This window comes from Bos indicus x Bos taurus, chromosome 5, assembly GCF_003369695.1.
Source record: "Bos indicus x Bos taurus breed Angus x Brahman F1 hybrid chromosome 5, Bos_hybrid_MaternalHap_v2.0, whole genome shotgun sequence".
Taxonomy (NCBI): domain Eukaryota; kingdom Metazoa; phylum Chordata; class Mammalia; order Artiodactyla; family Bovidae; genus Bos; species Bos indicus x Bos taurus.
In genome coordinates this window covers 9,769,216-9,790,156 of record NC_040080.1, presented here as the reverse complement: position 1 = coordinate 9,790,156, position 20,941 = coordinate 9,769,216, and the positions used below count along the sequence as shown (strand labels likewise).

The following is a 20,941-nucleotide window of genomic DNA, read 5'->3' as shown; positions in this document are numbered from 1 at the left end:
ATCCTGGGACTGACACCTTTTAATCTATGCAATCTAGCAGGTAAAAAGGAGAATTGAATGATTATTGTTTTAATTTATATTTTTGGTTGTTGTCAAAGATGAACTTTTCCCCCATTTGTATTTCTTCCCTAGGGAATTTCTGGCTTATGTCCTTTGTCCATTGGGCCATTTTTCCTACCCATTTGTAAGACTTCTTTATGTTGTGTTGCATATATGCTAACAGTATTTTTGCATAAGTTCTCATTTGCCTCTTTGCAGTAATTTAAACAATTTATATATTAATAGTTAAATCAGTCTTTTATGGTTAGTCCCTTGGGGTCATATTTAGAAAGTCCTTCCCCATCCTCAAATCATATAAATGTTCACTTATATTTTCTTCTAGCAGCCCTTTTAGTGTATATAAATATACACACACACATATACATACATGCTGTTGTTCAGTCACTAAGTTGTGTTCAACTCTTTGTGGCCCCATGGACTGTAGTCTACCAGTCTCCTCGGTCCATGGGATTACCCAGGCAAGAATACTGGAGTGACTTGCCATTTCCTTCTGCAGGGGATCTTCCCGACCCAGGAACTGAACCCATGTCTTCTGCTTGGCAGGTGGATTCTTTAACACTGAGCCACCTGGGAAGCCCACATACATACACACACACATATAAAAAGTATATATGTATATTCACAATTTTGAAATCACATATTTAAATGCTATAGAAATAAATAGAGAAGGAAGTTTCTTATAACCTCATTCCCTGAGTTTCCCTGGATCAGGAAGATCCCCTGGAGAAGGGAATGGCAACCCATTCCAGTTTTCTTGGCTAGAGAATCCCATGGACTGAGGAGTCTGGTGGGCGACAGTCCATGGGGTCAAAAACAGTCAGATACGACTGAGGAACTAACTCTTTCAATTTCATTCCCTAGAGATGAGCATTGCTATGAGTTTGGCAAATATTTTTCCAGACTTTTTTTCCCACTCATAGGCACACATACATATACATATACTTTTTATAGTATGGAGTTGTATAAGTTCCTTTGTTTTTCACTTAAAATATATCATTATATAGAGCTATAGAGCTACCTTATTTTTTGTAACTGCTGCATTCAGCTCAGTTCAGTCACTCAGTTGTGTCCGACTCTTTGTGACCCCATAAGCTGCAGCATGCCAGGCCTCCCTGTCCATCACCAACTCCCAGAGCCAACCCAAACTCATGTCCATTGGTGATGCCATCCAGCCATCTCACCCTCTGTCGTCCCCTTCTCCTCTTGCCCTCGATCTTTCCCAACATCAGGGTCTTTTCCAATGAGTCAGCTGTTCCCATCAGGTGGCCAAAGCACTGGAGTTTCAGCTTCAACATCAGCCCTTCCAATGAACACCCAGGACTGATCTCCTTTAGAATGGACTAGTTGGATCTCCTTGCAGTCCAAGGGACTCTCAAGAGTCTTCTCAACACCACAGTTCAAAAGCATCAATTCTTCAGCACTCAGCTTTCTTTATAGTCCAACTCTCATGTCCATACATGACTACTGGAAAAACCATAGCCTTGACTAGATGGACCTTTGTTGGCAAAGTAATGTGTCTGCTTTTTAATATGCTGTCTAGGTTGGTCATAGCTTTCCTTCCAAGGAGTAAGTGTCTTTTAATTTCATGGCTGCAGTCACCATCTGCAGTGATTTTGGAGCCCAAGAAAATAAAGTCTCTCACTGCAGCATTACAAGTCAGTATATGAAACTATCAGCTTCCCAGGTGGCTCAGTGAGTAAAGAATCTGCCTGCAATGCAGGAGACGCAGGAGACGTGGGTTTATTCCCTGGGATGGGAAGATTCCCCTAGAGGAGGGCATGTCAATCCAGTCCAGTATTCTTGCCTGGAGAATCCCAAGGACAGAGGAGCCTGGTGTCCATTGAGTTGCAAAGAGCCAGACTCGATTGAAGCAACTTAGCAAGCATGCATATGAAGGAAGATACCACAACTTACTACTAATTACTTTCTTATGGCAAGAATGTTAAGGGCATTAACCTGGAACGAGCAGTGAATAGCTATCTAAGATGATTTGTTTTTCCTAAATAGTGGTTGATGCTCACTTTTAAGAGAGCCTCTTCGTAATGGGTCCTGGATTCACAAAACAAAAGAAAAGCATAGTTCTGGGCTATCCGGTCGAACAGCTTGCTCTGGACCTCCTTCTTTGGCTACCAGGAATACAAATAGAGAAGGAATTACAAGAATTACTTGTTGAAACAGTCAAGGGCTGAGAACCTTAACTAAGTGTTTCATTTTTAGGAATCTTATTTGCAAGGTATTTAATTTCATTTTATTTATGAAATGCTATAATAATTTGCTTTAGGATCTATAGAACATGTACAGAGAGGTAGGGTGTTGAGAAAAGCACCCGAAACTCTGAGCCAGGAGGTCCTGACTTTGCTCTCTGCCCTGCCCTTGATCAGCCACATGACGGGCCAGTTCCTAAAGCTCAGGGTTGCTGCAGGCATGGTGCAATGTTTCCAGCCCAAGGTGTCTGGAGAAGGCATGGGTGGGGAAGGATGAGGGTGACAGGTGAGGCGTGATCCATGGGTGGTCTGTGGAATCAGAGGGGCTGATAACCCATGTTAAAGAGGCCAGGATTTAAAATAAAAAAAAAGAGGCTGGGGTTTGTCCCACAGAAAAATAAGCAAGGAAAGAGAAGCAACCAGGTTTGCATTTACCTGGTACCTTTCATGAAAGATCCACCAGAAGCTATCCAGCCATATAGCTCTTACAGAAGGGGAAGAGAGAAACTTCTCTAATTCTCTACCTGAACAGAAAGACTGGAAAAGAAACACAATCCATGTTATTATTGCTTATTTATTTATTTATTCTTTGAAATTTACCTGGAGCTACAGCCAGATTCATAATCATCTCCACTCAAACCCTTCCTTTCCGCCCACATTCTATGGCTTGTTATTGTTATTAATCACACCACCTTCCCACCAATCAGCTTTGGAGTCAAAATACTTTGGGGTCAACTTAGAAAAAGAAAAAAAACTTAGAGCCTGTTATACAGAGTCAAGTAAGTCAGAAAGAGAAAAACAAATATCATATATATATGTGGATTCCATATATATATGGAATCTAGAAAAATTATCTTGATGAACCTATTTGCAGGGCGGGAACAGAGACACAGAGGTAGAGCACAGACTTGTGACACAGAGGGGCAGGGAGAAGAGGGTACGCACTGAGAGAGCAGCACTGACATATATACACTCCCACGTGCAAAACAGGCAGTGGGGAGCTGCCAGATAACACAGGGAGCTCAGCTGGGTGCTCTGTGACTACCTGGAGGGGTGGGATGTGGGGAGTGGGAGGGAGGCTGAGGAAGGAGGGGAACAGTTGCCATGTATCTCGCGCTGGCCCATGCCATTCATTCCTTATCTCACTTTTTCACCATCTGTCTCTGTGGTTGCTGCTGAATGATGAAACTGTTATCCCCAATGTATAGAAGAGGGAAGTGAGGATTGAAAGGTTAGAATTCTTGCCTAAGCTTATACAAACGGGGAAGCTCAAAAGCAGGCAGCCTAGGACTTCCCTGGTGCTTCCAATACAGGGGGCGCGGGTTCAATCCCTGGTTGGGGAACTAAGAATCCCACAAGCCACATATAGCGGTCAAAAAAAGGGCAAAAAGCAGGCAGCCTGGCCCCAGAGATACTGCACGGGCTGCCTCTCCTCTTACCATTTGGAGGAACAGAGTGTGTCCCGGATGCAAAAGGAAAGACTTCTTGGCAGTCCCTTCAGGCCTCCAGAAGCTGCGGGCAGAGTGCATAAGCAAGCCGCCCTTGGTAGCAAAGAGTGCTCTGAGCCCTGCTCTCGGTTCAGTCCTGTCTGCCATTCCTCATGTCTCCTTGGAGAGGTGGGACAGTCAGAGGGGTGGAGAGAGCAGACTGACACCCCACTGCCTGGATTCTCGTCCAGCTCTTACACTAATTAGCTGCAGGGCCCTGACCAATGGTACTGAATCTGTCTGTGCTCATATGGGAAATGGAGATGGTGATGACAGTCCTGACCTCCAGAACGGCTGTGAGGGTTCAACGAGTGAACTCATGGTCTAGGGGTGGCCACCAGGTTCTCTGACCCAGAGGCAAAGCTGGCTGCTGAGGGCATAGGGAGGGATGGAGGAAAAGATTTGAGGAGGCAAATAAATTTGGCATGGCCCCAAAGCAGGATGAAAGAGAGTCCTTTTAAAGGCAGGGCACAAATCTTTCTTGGGTTTCCTGGGAGCCAAAGAAAAGCAGGAGCCAGCATCAGATATAAGACTAAAAGCATTCCATGAAATGCAGTTTTTCTTGGGATTAAGGTCTAAGGAAAACATTTCCCAGGGGACCTGAGAAATGGGACATTAGTTAGCACAGCAGTCGCCATCCTGGGGGCACCCACACAGCACGTGGAACGAGAGCTCAGGTTCCAGAGAGGGTCAGTGGGCCTGTCAAGGGTACAAGGATGGGGAGAAGGTGGCACAGGAACAGTGGATCCAGGAAACACACCATCCATTTTTCATGTCATTCTTCCTCTTTTAAATTTTAGAAAAAGGAAGAAGAAAAAACTACAATCTTGTATACCTGAAACTAACACAACATTGTAAATCAACTATATTGCAATAAAGAAAGAAAAAAACTACCATCTTATCACCCAGAGAATGCTGGTGCTATCTCTTAATGGTTTCACCCCAGATATTCCTGTGTGCTGACATAATAACATTGTACTGCAGAGTTTTACATACTGATGCTTTTCATTTAATGTCATTTAATGTCATAGCACAGTATGTTAAAATACACTCTTTATAAATACTCATTAGAGTGGCAAAGTAGTCCATGATATATAAACCAAAAATGACGTACTGATGTTCTGTCATTAAACTTTTCTAATAACATTGATAAATAAAAATGATCATTTTTTGAGACGTTATGCCTAAGTGCTGTGTTGTGTGCTTATGTACATTATTTAATTTTACAATAATACTTCAAGGTAGAGGCTATTGTTATTGCTATTTACCGAAGAATAAATGGGAGTGCAGAGAGCTACTTAATCTCCAAGATGTACTGCCTTCCAGGTCCTTGTTATTACAAAAATCACGTAGTGAACATCCTTTTTATGCTGCCCTGGAGAGAATGTGATGCTTTGAGTGCCTGCTGCTCCTACACCTCTCTGCTAAAGAAGGCAGGGGATCCAGGACCTGGTCCCAGGGTGACCACTGCCTGCCCTGGGCACCAGCACCTGGTGAAAGGCAGCCATCCGCTTAGTGACCACAGTCCATGCTGGAGCCTGGCACTGGAGAGCCAGAAAACACCACTGTCATACTGGGCAGTGACTGGCGTAAACAGATCATTGCTCTTAGGAAGTCAGCTTGCAAGAGGGAACAGAGGTAGAGACACAGCCGAGGGCAGCAGGGAAAAAATCATGAAGAGGAGGAGAAGGCAGAGAAAGGCTAGGGAGAGAGGGAGGAGGGACAGAGCGAGATGCGGGTATGTTTTGAAGCAGTGAGACGTACAGACAGAAGAGACTGAAAAGCTGGGTGCCAGGAATGGGGGGGTAGTTAGGAGCTGAGGGGTCAATGGCCATAGCTGTTTTGGGGACTCTGGGGCTGTGCAGCTGTGAGAGGCATTGAGGCACAGCTGGAAGATGGCTGAGACAATTTTCTGGGCCTCCTCCCCTCTCAACCCCTGCTCACAACTCTCCCCCAGCTTCTGAGGGGCCAGCATTGTCTAACACACACACAAGTTCTTCTGGGCCTTAGAATACTCCCTTTCTTCCTTCCCTGTGGCTCAGCTGGGAAAGAATCTGCCTGCAATGCAGGACACCTGGGTTCGATCCCTGGGTTGGGAAGATCCCCTGGAGAAGGGAATGGCTACCCACTCCAGTATTTCGGCCTGGAGAATTCCATGGACTTTAGAGTCCATGGGGTTGCAAAGAGTCGGACATGACTGACTGACTTTCACTTTTACTTTTCTCCTTTCTAAGGAACCCGGCTCTCCAAGCTGGTGACTCACCCCAAGGGGTAACTGTGGGGCAAATACATATTCTAACTACTGTCTAATTAAGAAAAAAATTAAGGTTACCCATATACAACTTAGTGACTGACAAGGGAACACATGCATCACTAATTAACATGTATCACAAGGGTGTGACCTCAAAATGCTACACTAACAGGTCATGCGATCAGCACGGTTAGGAGCCCAGAGCACTGGGGGAAAGGATGTCGGTTTCGTCGTCGGTCTAATCTCAGCTCAGTTGCTTGCAAACTGTGTGGCCCTCAGCAACTTACCTGCCAGACTCAATTCCCTGGGGTGTGAGACTGGGACAGCGCTGTGTCCCGCGCAGGCGGGCGGCCCAGAGGGCTCTCTCTTCTTACCTTGCCGCTAAGGGGGTTTTTCTCAGCCAGGATCACGTTGCCCACCAAGTCACAGAAGTCCACCCCATTTGGAAGATTGTTTGGCCTAGAGTCGTCAAAGGATGGGTACTGGTACAGCTCTGCCAGGAGATTTTTATCTGCTGTTTTCTAAAGACAAAAACAGAATATGAAAATGGGGTCCCTCATTTTGACAGTTTAAAACAACACAATATCTTCTCCTTTTTATCATGGAGATAATATTAACAATCTTAGAGAATGTTGAAGAAAATGAGAGTGCATGCGTGATTCAAGTAGTTCTTATCCAAAAGATATTTACATTATTTCTATTTTCCTTTCAGGCTTTGAGCACATGTATACAAATATGTATGTGTTACTTCATTTTACGATACATATATGCATACACGCTTTTATGTCTTGCTTTATCCCTAGATGTTTCACATTGTCTTCAAATTCATCATATAAAGTAGTGTATCTTGTTAAGATGTGCTATAATTTAATTAACTACTCACAGATGAGTTCAAATTAGTATTATTACTAACTGGGACCATATGGTTCACCTCTTTGATGTTATTTACTTGGCATGAATTTCTCAAAATGGCACTATTAGGATCAAAGGATATGACCACCCCACCTTTATGGTTCTTAACATATATCATTAAATGGATTTTAGGATAAAAATATGATTATAAAAATGTAAAAATACAGAAAAGTAGGAAGAGAGATCAATAACCATGACCCAAAGGCACCTCCTGGAAACGTTCTGAGGGACTGAGCTCCTCTGTAACTGGGTGATGGCCTTGGCAATGGAGAACCAAGTGACTAACTGCATTGACTCTGAGTCAGGTGTCAGCTCCCCCGTGTACTGCTGTGCCGCTCTGGACAGGACATTTAGACCTGCTCGGCCACCATCATGGGTTGTATGACAGTTTTGATGTGGACCCACAACCATCGGGCTCTATGCTGTGTGGGAATTTTCCAGGCTATGAGGTGAAAAAAGGGTAACATATCCTCTAGCATTTAAAGGCTTGAATACACATGAGCTGGGTAGTTTAGAGGGAGCTTAGGAGGATCTTGCCTCCCAGAGAGTGCTAGTGGTAAAGAACCGGCCTGCCAATGCAGGAGTCAAGAGACAGGTTTGATCCTTGGGTCTGGAAGATCTCCTGGAGGAGGAAAAGACAACTGATTTCTTGCCAGGGAAATCCCAAGGACAGAGGAGCCTGGCAGGCTACAGGCTCAATGGGGTCGCAGAGAGTCGAACACAACTGAAGCGACAGCACTTAGGAGGATCTTATCTGGGGCGGCTATGAGATGGGGCCAGAGTGCTACTAGAGAGGCCGCTGAGAGAGCAAGACCCCAGGCGTGGGTATCTGAGCCAGAGGCAGGGGGCTCTGTCACCAGCAAACTGCATGACGCTGGACGGATCCTCTGACTGCTCCTGTCAGCTCCCTGGGGTGTCTGCAGGGACCCACAAAAAACCCCCACTGCTGTGGGAATGCACCCCTGGGAGCTCTGTGGCATGGTGGCTCTGTGTGAACTGAAGCTGAACTCATTGTTTCTAAGGATAAACAGCTTCTAAGTTCTAAAAATAAATGAACAACTGACCTCTGGAATCCTCTTGATTCTACCTTTTTGAGGTGTTATGAGAAATTCTAAAGTTATTAAAATACATTGGTGGTGTTCAGTCACCAAGTTGTGTCTGACTCTCTGTGATCCCATGGACTGCAGCATGCCAGGCCTCCCTGTTCCTCACCATCTCCTGGAGTTTGCCCAAGTTCATGTCCATTGAATTGGACGTTAAGATAGGTTAAGATTTTCTAAAACAGGTACTCTGCCATTTTCCTACATAATCACCATCCAGGTGCCAAGGGGCCTTTCCCTGGGAATAAAATATAGTTCAGGCCCAGCAGAAACCGACCCAGCAAGAGATCCCTTACCCTTTTGATAACGAAAGATTTGACATTCCTGAATTCTGAGCCCTTGCAAATATACTGTGATTTTCCTTCGCTCTTTTCTGCAGGAGAATGAAAGAAGAGAAATAGGATGTGAGTAACCACGGGGTCTGCCCACGGCTGTGTGGTAATCATACTTGTGATTTTTCATTCATCCTGAGCAGCCAGATGGCATAACGCACTATTAATTTGCCTGAGTTGCTGACTTGCTAAGACTCCGCTCCTTATCTGATCAGACTGCTTTTGAGCTCAGAGAAGCAGTCAGGATGCGCAGGTAAAACATGGGTTTTGAAGTCAGTCTGGGGCGAATCTAAGACCTGCGGTGGACAAGCCTGGTGGTTCTCGGCAAGTGGTTCCCTTACCTTCTCTCAAGTATAAAACATGTTAGAAGGCACCTGCCTCACAGGTAGGGGGTCTTAGGAAGCTTTAACAAGGGGATCCGTATGAAAACACCTGGTGCAAGGTGTCTCCCAGCAGGTTGTCTCGAGATGGCATTGTCCCTCCTTCCTTGCCTGATGCCAAGAAGTGAGATTAAAGGCTCTCTCAGAAGAGGCCAGAGATACTCTCACCTGAAACTCCGGACTCCTACTCAATTACATTTTAGACACTAAAAAAAATCCAAACCCCACAAAAACACCATCAAGTCTACAGAAAAGGAGTTTTGCCTCTGTCTGCCAAGCCGCCACGACTTCGCTCTCTTTTTAAAGCCTTCTTCTCCATCTCATATTTCTCAATTGCCTTCAAAAACCAAAAAAGAAAAGGGGTTTTAGGGTTTTAGTGCGAATCTGAGGGGAGGGCAGGGGTCAGGAACTAGGCCATTTCTCCTGCCGGTGCGCAAAAGGCCTGGAGCAAAGTTTGTGGCAGGGCCTTGCTGTCTCCCCGCTAGGTGGTAGGGCCTTGGTGGCCATGTGTGTCACTGACCTCATCCCCCTGAGAGTCACCACCACTATGTCCCCCACCCCCACCTTCTCCCACGCTGCCCCTCCTCCTGGCCACACTCCCGAGGAACACAGGAAGGAAGCCTGGAGCAGGCTTCCAATCATGGCTCCACGGGTGACAAGCTGCTGTTTAACCTCTGTACAGAGGGATAATAACACCTACCTCCCAGTGCTCTTATTAGGCTGAGATACTACTATAAAGAATCTGATGCGTTTTAAAACACTAGCACTCCGCAGGCTTTCAAATAGGAGCTGCTTAATAAAGAGTAACTATTATTATGATTATTATTAATCATCACCATACCCCAACCTCTCAAGAGATTTCTCTTGATCTCTGATTCCTCCTCCCCACTCCCCCAGCCCTGATAAAAGGGAGGAAAGAAAAACAAATGTCAGTGACCCAACAAGCTGCATTGACTGTCAACCAGCCCAGCGCTAAGCTGGGATAATAAAGTTAATTAACCAAGTATGATTCTGTGTCTTTGCCCTCAAGGAATTTCCAGTCTATTCAGAGAACCAAATCAACATACATGGGACAATTAAGTCTTAAATGTTTAGGATTCAAATGAGTGGGATCAGTATGGGCTGGAGCAGAGAGGACTGGCCAGAAAAGGTCGGGTACGAGTGTTGGGGATAAGGGAGGAGGCAGCTCTCCTTAGCTTGATAAACCGTGAGATGCTTCTCCAACCTCCCGCCACCTTCCTCCTGAACTGGCAGCCCTGGCCTGCGAGATGAGCTAAAGGTACTAGAATGTGTGCAGGTGTGTGGGCCTGTCGGGGAAGGAGTCACACTGATAAGTCTTTGCACCAACACTGTTGCCCCAATCACGTGCATCAGAGAAGGCACGATGGATGAATGAATTGGATGGGTGAGTGTCGACGTAGCAATATAGCCATGCCTCTGCCACCCACCAGGATGTCACTGTAGCTGACACTGGCAGGGCCCGGAAGGATGCACAAGATTTCCACAGCGAAAGAACAGAAAGGAACTTTGAATCCTGGAGGAAAAGTAAGTTTTAGGGCAAAAAATAATGAGACCTGAGTTTGCATTTGAGATGACAGAAGGACCTACAGGTAGGGCTGTTTCATAGGAAGCAACTCCCAAACCTGGCTGGCGACCAGCCTCGCTGGGGAATTATTCAGATGTACGGATTTATTAGAGACGTTTATTCAGTCCTGAAAATTCAGAGGAAAGACTGATGCTGAAGATGAAGCTCCAATACTTTGGCCACCTGATGAGAACTGACTCATAAGGAAAGACCCTGGTGCTGGGAAAGATTGAAGGCAGGAGAAGGAGATGACAGAAGATGAGATGGTTGTATGGCATCACTGACTTGATGGACATGAGTTTGAGCAGGCTCTAGGAGTTGGTGATGGACAGGGAAGCCTGGCATGCTGCAGTCCATGGGGTCTCAAAGAGTTGGACACAACTGAGCGACCGAACTGAACTGATTCCTTATTGGAATAAATATCATTCCTTATTGGGTTTTGAACTGTTTATTTATTGTGGCTCTGAATTGGTCTCTATTTAAATTTTTAAAACCATAAATATTTTACATGGTACAAAATCAAACACAGTAAGAAGTCTCCTTCCTACTGCTCACTCAAGATTCTTAGTTTCTTGCATAGCTTTCTAGAGGTTTTCTAGAGGTATTCTGTATTGATTCAGATGAGAGCATACACAGCACACAGGTCTGCACCTGGCCCTTTTCACTTTTAGTTTTTCAAAAAGCTCCCAGGGGAGTCTGATGATCAGTTAGCTTTAGGTATCACTGCTCTAGATAACTAGGAATCTGAGACTGAAATACAGGTGAAAAGCTCAAATTTGCAAACATATCCTTCATTCCACAAATATTTCCTGAGCATCTACTAAAAGTCAGACACTGGGCCAGTGTTGAAGATGCAGCCATGAGCATCAAAGCCCGTCTCTGTCCTCCGAGGGCTCAGAGACTAGCGGGGAGAAGCCAGTGACTGCAAGGTGACCAAGGTAATCAGTGCTATTGAGGGTGGGGACGGTGTCAGGAGTGCACCCTGAAGGGGCACCTACACTGGTCTCGGGGTGGAGGGTGCAAGGAAGGCCTTTTCAGAGGCTGTGGCCTATAGGCAGAGGAAGGTACGCCCTACTCCCTACTGCAAGAGTGAATGGTGAAGCTGCAATGGTGAGTGTACAAGCTCCTGAGGGAAGGAGACTGGAAAGAAGAGCTAGGCAAGTTCATGGCCAGAGACTGGAGGAGAAACCCACACTCAGGGTGTGGGAGAAGGAATAGAAACAGGACATGGCTAGGGTTAAAGCAGGCAGGGGGGTCTGGATCTCAGAAGGAGATGGCTCACTTACTACACATCTACTGAACACTTTTTATGCATCTGGTACTGTGCCAGATGCCCTCTGGTTGGGCAGCGTGGAGCCTGGAGACACTAGTCTGGCTCAGATGCTGACATGGGAGGAACAGTCCCATGGTCAAGGCTGATGTATAAAGGTCAGGGCACACCGAGGTCAACAGAGGTTGGGCAGGGTCACCAGGGGAGGGCTCTGGTGGCAGCAGGCGGTCAGCACCTTCCAGGTCTGATAGGCTGCCTGGACAGAGGAGCAGAAAGGACAAAGCCCCCCTTCCAGGTCACGTGAGGACCCACAGTTGCTCCTGCCAGCCCCGTCCTGGCTCTGACTGGCAATGAAGAACGCTGAGAAGCTGTGCCAATGCTGGGCAGCCTTGAAAAGTCACCAGATCCTGCTACTGGAAGGATAATATTCATGTTCCTGGCTCTAAAATTATCAAAACAACCCCACAGAACTGACATATAAATATAGTCTTGTTGTAAAATACCCAAACATTTACAGACATACTTGGAGTAATAACTTTACTCATCTTCCATCCCATTCCCTTTCCAGAACTGACTCCATTTGGCATGTATCCTTCCAGACTCTTTCCCTACACATTCACACATATAATGTCCTTCCTGAGAGCCATCTAAGGGTTTTTGAGAGTCTTAACTCATCTATTAAGATGAGTCAGACCATAGAGAAAGTTGAGCGCCCAAGAATTGATGCTTTTGAACTGTGGTGTTGAAGAAGACTGACTCTTGAGAGTCCCTTGGACTGCAAGATCCAGCCAGACCATCCTAAAGGAGATCAGTCCTGAATATTGACTGGAAGGACTGATATTGAAGCTGAAACCCCAATACTTCGGCCACCTGATACATTGGAAAAGACTCTGATGCTGGGGAAGATTGAAGGCAGGAGAAGGGGATGACAGAGGATGAGATGGTTGGATGGCATCATCAACATGATGGACATGAGTTTGAGTAAACTCTGGGAATTGGTGATGGACAGGGAAGCCTGGCGTGCTGCAGTCCATGGGGTCGCAAAGAGCCAGACACGACTGAGCAACTGAACTTACTTAACTCATATAATTCTTGCATATATAATAATACACCTATGAAGTAGATATAGCATCAATGTTATCATCATTTTACAAGACACTGAGACTCATAGAGGCTCAATAGTTTACCTAATGTCAGAATGTGACAGAACAGTACAGCAGCAGGAATTCAAACTCTGACAGTCTTATTCTAAGCCTCTGGAGCTACATACACCCTCATGTACATGTACAGAGCACACGTACAGAGCACATGTACAGAGACAGAGTGCTTTCGAACTTAAACAAAATTGTTCCAAATAGTGTGTGTGTGTATTTTGCTTTTATTCACAATTCAATTCTAGGCTCTGCTCGACAGCGGGGTAAGGGAACTAAAGCTCGTGGTCTCCTTCCAGCTTCGGTAAAGAGTGGCTTAACCTCTGTGAAAGGCAACTTGACTGTATCCATCAACATTTTAAATTTCACTTCCAGGGCTCTATCTGGCAGAAATACGTGCAAATGAGTCCCAAGATACATGTACAAAAATATTCACATGTTTACTATGATGAAAATGCCACTGAAATAAGGAATAGGGAAGAGTCAAATTGATTTTGCCACAGCCAAATCCTATATAAAAAAATAGGACTTTTATATAGATAAAAATGAAAGTTTATGAATTTAAAGAAACATGTCTTTAAGACTTCTATTGTGCAAACGTGCTTTCAAATTAATAAAGGGGTCCCTAGAGTCCTTTCTTCCTGGAAGCCTTACCTTAGCACTCAAAACTCACCAGGCTGTGCACCAGCGGGTTGGGACTCAGATCCGCGTCAGCAATCACCTGGTTCACCTGCTGAATGGAGCCAACCAGGCACGCTGGGAGGTGGGCCTGTTAAGGAAACTTTCTGGGTGATGATTACACACAAACAGAATAGGGTGGGGGAGCCCGGCCAGGACAGCAGCTCACTTCCTTTCCTGTGCTTTTTCCCCACTCCATTATTTTCTCTGCAAACATTCACACTTCTTTTATCTTGCCTTAAATGAGCTGCTTTAAAAATTGTAAACAAAAATTAACCATATTCTGGACACCTTGAAAAAGAATCACCCATTATGCTACCACCCTGACAACTTACTAGGCTCTGGGGAGACTTCCTTCTAGCAGTATTACATACATACCTTTTCACATAATTATAATATCAGTGTATACCTATGTTAGTTACTACTCTGAATTCTCTCCCACTCATTATTACGATCACTTTCCATAATCTTTGTAATATTTTAAATGGCAGTATACAAATTCATTTAGAGAATGCATCCTAATAGACTTAACTGTCCCTTGGCTATTGAATATTTAAGCTGTTTATATTTTTTGCAACCATAAATCACGCTGTGATGCACACAGTCACACGGAGAGCTGTTTCCTTATTTGGGATTATTCCTTTAAGAGAGATTTTCAGGTGAAGGATGCCTGGGTCCAAGGGCATCTCGATCTTGTTTATCACTGTTGAAATCTCTGCTCAGTTTGATGGCCCCTCTTATTACCCTCTCTACGTTTGCATTTCTTTCTGTCGTGGTCTCAAGTGGTCTAGGATACATCCTTTGTAAAAGCCCCATAATCCATCACTCCTCACAGCCTTCACGTAAAGCCAGGTTCACTGTTACTTCCATTACCCTCAAGTGTTCTTACAAATTGGAGGACACTTGACAAATGAAGATGCCAAGGAGAGACATGACAAATCATAGGGAGTGAAATGGATTGCTTGGGTTGTGATGAGTGTGGGATTAAGAAGAGAGAGGGCACATGAGAAAAAGGCCCAGGAAAGTGAGACCTTGAAGCAGATCCTCATGGGATCATTTGTGCTCATCTTGAGAAGGGTTTCGGAGAGGCCCGGAAAGTGAGGTGATGCAGAGAGATACACGCAGCTTGGCTGGCAGGAGCATGACTCGAAGGTAAGTGAGCTATATAGAAAATGGAAAGACAGACTTATTTATAACCCAAGATGGTCTCTATTTGCTGCATGAGTTTTATGGTCCCCCAGAGACGGGATTCTGTGGGTCCCTGAGACACAAGGTTCAGGGTCAGAAGTGAGATCTGGATCAATGAGGCCAGAGTCAGAGAAGGAAGATTCTGGTAGTGTCTGGATGATGCCAGAAGGGCAAAGTCTGGCCCAGGTAGAGGTGCTGGCAGGTTAGAAAGGTCAAATGGAGTTATTTTTTTAATTCTTTATTGAATATGCTGCAATATTGCTTCTGTGTTCTGTTTTGGTTTTTGGCAGTGAGGCACGTGGGATTTTAGCTCTTCAACCAGGGATCGAACCACACCCCCTGCACTGAAAGGTGAAGTCCCAACCACTAGACCACCAGGGAAGTCCCCCAGATGGAGTTTTAAAAAGAAAGAAAAAAAGGAGAGAAAGAAAGAAAGGGAATTCCCTAGCAGCCCAGCGGTTAGGACTTGGCACACTCTCACTGCCGTGTGTGCCTGGTTTCAATCCCTAGTCAGGGAACTAAGATCCTGCAAGTCACATGCTGTGTACAGCCAAAAACAAACACAATTTTTTTAAAAAGAAAAAAAAAAGTTGAGTACTCAGCTAACTGGTCTGAGGGCAGAGGCTTGGACTGTAACTTAGGTTCTAAGTTTAGTTCTTTGGAAGGTAGAAGGGAAAGGAGACAATGGGGAAAAAAGAGCATTTTTTTTTCCTCTTTTTCCCCACCTTTTCAACAAGTATTTCCAGTATGTCTTCCTTTGGTGCTATTTCTGCTCTATCTTAGTAAAACCAACTCAAGTCAAACACTCCTTCGCAGCCTCAAATTCTTTTAGAGGATAGGTGGGGCTTAAATAACTGAAGAAAATCAACACACACATAAGAAACAAGTTAGTAAGTGGTGAATGATAGAGCCCCTGTCACGCCTCTGTGCAGGTGTGTTGTCTCCGTTGCAGACAAGGATACAGGGCACATTGTCCTTCAGGTTCTTCCTCATGGCATCCTTTATCGCGTTCTGCGCCATCAGGGAGACACCCAGAGGCTCATCCAGCGGCACCATGGGCAAAGCAGTGAGGTTGACGACTTCCAACCTCCTGAAGCGAGCCATTGTCCACTTCCTTGTACACTGACCAACAGTTAAGTTTCCACTTTTAAGAGCCTCTCATTCCCCCACTACGGTCTTGTTCTCTGTTCAGCCAGCCTCCTGGAAATCAGAAATAAGCACAGAACCAACTTAGAAAGCTCAACCATGTTCATCTCGCAAGCAGGGCTGATGGCGAGGCACACGCCGCATACAACATGAGGAATAAAGACTTGTTAGAGAAACCCATTCTTTTTTTTTTTTTTTCATTGCTTCTTTTGATTTACAATGTTGTGTTAGTTTCTGCCGTACAGCAAAGAGAATCAGTTTTATATCTGTTCTTTTTTAGATTCTTTTCTCATATAGGTCATTACAGAGTATTGAGTAGAGTTCCCTGTACTACACAGTAGATCCCTATTAGTTCTCTATTTTACATACGCGTGTGTGCATGCTTCTCAAGAGATACACGTAACCTTTGAGTTGTGCAGGAACTGAGGTCCCCATGCAGGTGCAGCATTGTAACCTCAGGCTGAACACAAGATGCCTGGAGCGTGCATGTTAAGTCGCTTCAGTCACGTTTGACTCTTTGTGACCGCATGGACTAAGGCCTGCCAGGCTCCTCTGCCCATGGGATTCTCCAGGCAAGAATACTGGAGTGGGTTACCATTTCCTTCTCCAGGGGATCTTCCTGACCCAGGGATCGATCCTGAGTCTCCTGCATTTCCTGCCTTCAGTTCAGTTCAGTTCAGTTCAGTTCAGTTGCTCAGTTGTGTCCGACTCTTTGCGACTCCATGAATCCCAGCACGCCAGGCCTCCCTGTCCATCACCAACTCCCGGAGTTCACTCAGACTCACGTCCATCGAGTCAGTGATGCCATCCAGCCATCTCATCCTCTGTCGTCCCCTTCTCCTCCTGCCCCCAATCCAGCATCAGAGTCTTTTCCAATGAGTCAACTCTTCACATGAGGTGGCCAAAGTACTGGCGTTTCAGCTTTAGCATCAATCCTTCCAAAGCCCAGGACTGATCTCCTTTAGAATGGATTGGTTGGATCTCCTTGCAGTCCAAGGGACTCTCAAGAGTCTTCTCCAGCACCACAGTTCAAAAGCATCAATTCTTCGGCACTCAGCCTTCTTCACAGTCCAACTCTCACATCCATACATGACCACTGGAAAAACCATAGCCTTGACTAGATGGACCTTTGTTAGCAAAGTAATGTCTCTGCTTTTGAATATGCCATCTAGGTTGGTCAAAGCTTTCCTTTGGATTCTCTACCACTGCGCCTCTCTAAGCCTCACCTATAGTCGGAGATGTGGATTAGGTTGCTAGGACCCTCTTCAGCTCTCAGATACTGGGTTTCTGTGACGCTGGGGTGGGCGGTCCATCCCCTCGGCATGAGGCTCCTGATGGACCTGAGGCTTTCTGCTCCCTCTCCAGTGGCCCCGTCACTACTTCTCCTGGATTTGGAATGTGCTGGCCAGACTGCTCTCCGAGGTCCTTGCTTACTGGCCAGGAGGAATTTATCACTACCATCTGTGGGTCCTCCCTGTCTAGAGCCTGGGGGTATAGGCCTGGTTATGATGAAGTAAAAGATTCAGATCTGCCCTCAAGAAGCTCATACATAATGGAAAGAGAGAGAAAAGGTATAGTTTGATGAAAAAAAAATTAACCAGGTGCCCTTTCACCACAGTCTCCTTTCCTCTCCTTTGGTTCCTGCCTTCTGCTCTGCTCTCTGCCCACCCTCCCCAGACAGCCATCCTATACGCCTGCTGCACTCAGCTTCTTCCTGGTCCCTGCTGTGCTGTGTGCTCTATGCCTTTGTACATGCTGCTGCCCCCATTCAATCAGCCCAGGTGATATATCTTTTAGAAAACCTTCTTGAATTACTCCAGGCCATTAGTACCACACCTTCTCTGTGAAGGCCAGGATTCTGCTTGCAACTATTACAGCACTTACTATCCTGAACTAGAAGAATTTGCTTCCACATCTTTCTTCATTAGGCAAATTACCCTCTAGGAAGTAGGTTCAGTCGATATTTGCTTCCTTTTTTTTTACATTTTATTTACTTAGGTGCACTGGGTCTTAGTTGGAGCATGCGGGAGGTTTTGGTCGTGACATGCAAACTCCTAGCTGCAGCATGTGGGATCTAGTTCTCCAACCAGAGATCGAACCCAGGCTCCCTCCATTGGGAGATCAGAGTTTCAGCCACTGGACCACCAGGGAAGTTCCCTGAGTCCCTTTCTAACTCATCACATTTCTTTTTGGGCCAAAGAGGTTATCCATTTGGGTTGCCCCAAGTCAGCTGGATTGTAGGAAAGGTTGGCCCAGGCCAATACTCTGCTCCTAGCCTTTAGCCATACAGCGCTTCTGAGTTTTCTTGCACGCCCCTGCCCCAACATGAACTGGAAAATTAAACACATTCTCTGAAAAGCCAGGCTTAGGGGGACTCTGTTAAGAAGCCTCTTGCTTTCGTTTAACATTACACTGGAAGGACTGATGTTGAAGCTGAAACTCCAATACTTTGGCCACCTCATGCGAAGAGCTGACTCATTGGAAAAGACTCTGATGCTGGGAAGGGTTGAGGGCAAGAGGAGAAGGGAACGACAGAGGATGAGATAGTTGCATGGCATCACTGACTCAATGCACATGAGTATGGGTAGTCTCTGGGAGTTGGTGATGGACGGGGAGGCCTGGTGTGCTGCAGTTCATGGGATCGCCAAGAGTCAGACACGACTGAGCGACTGAACTGACTGACTCATGTCTAATGGGAGAACTGAATATTATGCTTAAGATAAACATTTAAAATTCTGTTCCTTTCTGAATTTTTCATCGTACTATTTTAGGATAAGTATTCTCTGAAGCATGATAAGTTTTTACTGTCATTACTTGGGGAGAAAAAGAGGATGGGGAGAACACTAACTTCATTGAATATCTACCCTGTGTCCAGGACTGTGCTGTATATTAGGGGCAGATGAGTAGAAGAATAAAAAAACATTCTGCCCTCATGGAGCGCATATTCTTGCACATGAGATTTGAAAGTCCTCTGTTTAAAGTTAAATGTTTTAACTTAAACATGTTAAGTTAAAACAATGCTGAGGTTGTAGTCAGGAAGACTTTTCTTCAGTTTAACCTCCAGTCATTAAATGACTACCTATTGACTTCCCAACAGAACCAACAATTCATTCTTACTGGGGGACAGGATGGTGAACTAAACCAGACTTGATCCCTGCCCTAATGGAGCTTATGTCAACTAGAGGTGACAAGTGCTAATTAATTACGTGCTAGCGCTAAGCTGCTTTCAGTCGTGTCTGACTCTTTGTGACCCCATGGACTGTAGCTCACCAGGCTCCTCTGTCCATGGGATTCTCCAGGCAAGAATACTGGAGTGGGTTGCCATTTCCTTCTCCAGGGGATCTTCCCGACCCAGGGTTTGAACCCACGTCTCTTTGGTCTCCTGCATTGGCAGGCGGGTTCTTTACCACTAGTGCCACCTGGGAAGCATGAATTATAACTGACCACTGCTCCCACTCCAGTATTCTTGCCTGGAAAATCCCATGGGCACAGGAACCTGGTGGGCTACAGCCCATGGGGTCACAAAGGAGTCAGCATGACTTAGCAACTGAGCACATGCGCTGTTTCAAAGGGAAGGACACAGTGCTGTGAGAGACGACATAATAGTGGAGATCGACCCAGTCAAGGTGTCACAACTTGAAGGAAGAGCAGGAGTTACTTAGATAAGTGAGGAAGGGAAACACCATCCAAGCAGAGGGGCACAGAGTAGAAGGACAGGAAAAGCCTAGACCTGTGCATCACAGTAGCCACGAGCCACATGTGACACCTGAGTCCCTGGAATTTGGTTAGTGTGACCAAACTACTAAAATCTTTAAAAGAAATATTTTATTTATCTGGCTGTGCCAGGTTTTAGCTGCAGCCCACAGGATCTTTGACCTTCCCTGTGGCATGTGAGACCTTTTAGCTGCACCATGAGAACTCTTTGCTTCGGCACATGGGATCTAGTTCCCTGAACAGGGATCAAATCTGGGCCCCCTGGATTGGGAGTGTGGAGTCTTAGCCAGTAGACCACCAGGGAAGTCCTAACATCTTAATTTTAGCTAATTAAAATTTAAAACCTAAAGCAGAAAAAGTAAAAAATATTGATTGTACGTTGAAATGATCATATTTGGGACATATGAGTGAAAATAAACATTATTCATAGTAATAGCACCTGATTTTCAAAAGAATTTTTTAAAAATATGGCTCTGAGAAAATTCTAAATTATGTATGTGGCCCACATTATGTTTCCATTGGATGGTGCTGGGTTAGACCAGGCAGTTTGGTTCCAGGACATGGAACTTTCCCCTTTTCAATGAAGTAAGGTATCAGATCAGATCAGATCAGTCGCTCAGTCGTGTCCGACTCTTTGCAACCCCATGAATCCCAGCACACCAGGCCTCCCTGTCCATCACCAACTCCCGTAGTTCACTCAGACTCACATTCATCGAGTTGGTGATGCCATCCAGCCATCTCATCCTCTGTTGTCCCTTTCTCCTCCTGCCCCCAATCCCTCCCAGCATCAGGGTCTTTTCCAATGAGTCAACTCTTCAAATGAGGTGGCCAAAATACTGGAGTTTCAGCTTTAGCATCAGTCCTTCCAAAGAAATCCCAGGGCTGATCTCCTTTAGAATGGACTGGTTGGATCTCCTTGCAGTCCAAGGGACTCTCAAGAGTCTTCTCCAACACCACACTTCAAAAGCATCAATTCTTTGGCGCTCAGCCTTCTTCACAGTCCAACTCTCACATCCATACATGACCACAGGAAAAACCATAGCCTTGACTAGACGGACCTTTGTTGGCAAAGTAATGTCTCTGCTTTTGAATATGCCATCTAGGTTGGTCATAACTTTCCTTCCAAGGAGTAAGCAAGCATCTTTTAATTTCATGGCTGCAGTCACCATCTGCAGTGATTTTGGAGCCCAGAAAAATAAAGTCTGACACTGTTTCCACTGTTTCTCCATCTATTTCCCATGAAGTGGTGGGACCAGATGCCATGACCTTCGTTTTCTGAATGTTGAGCTTTAAGCCAACTTTTTCACTCTTCACTTTCACTTTCATCAAGAGGCTTTTGAGTTCCTCTTCACTTTCTGCCATAAGGGTGGTGTCATCTGCATATCTGAGGTTATTGATATTTCTCCCGGCAATCTTGATTCCAGCTTGTGTTTCTTCCAGTCCAGCATTTCTCACGATGTACTCTGCATAGAAGTTAAATAAA

General features: G+C 45.4%; 1 protein-coding gene across 3 annotated transcripts in view; it reads right to left on the bottom strand.

Moving 5' to 3' along the window:
* FAM227A (family with sequence similarity 227 member A) overlaps positions 1-20,941 on the bottom strand; it is a 51,332-nt gene that overhangs the window by 28,484 nt on the left and 1,907 nt on the right. The window contains exons 2-8 of one of the 3 annotated variants that reach the window (XM_027540786.1): positions 15,561-15,798; positions 13,406-13,488; positions 8,991-9,063; positions 8,311-8,387; positions 6,377-6,523; positions 2,700-2,801; positions 2,082-2,186 (exon numbers count right to left, since the gene is read on the bottom strand). In XM_027540786.1, the coding sequence (XP_027396587.1) occupies positions 2,082-2,186; positions 2,700-2,801; positions 6,377-6,523; positions 8,311-8,387; positions 8,991-9,063; positions 13,406-13,488; positions 15,561-15,702 (729 nt within the window). In that variant the 5' untranslated portion in view covers positions 15,703-15,798. The remainder of the gene's footprint in view (positions 1-2,081; positions 2,187-2,699; positions 2,802-6,376; positions 6,524-8,310; positions 8,388-8,990; positions 9,064-13,405; positions 13,489-15,560; positions 15,799-20,941) is intronic. The other 2 variants (XM_027540784.1, XM_027540785.1) reach the window with 2 other exon arrangements.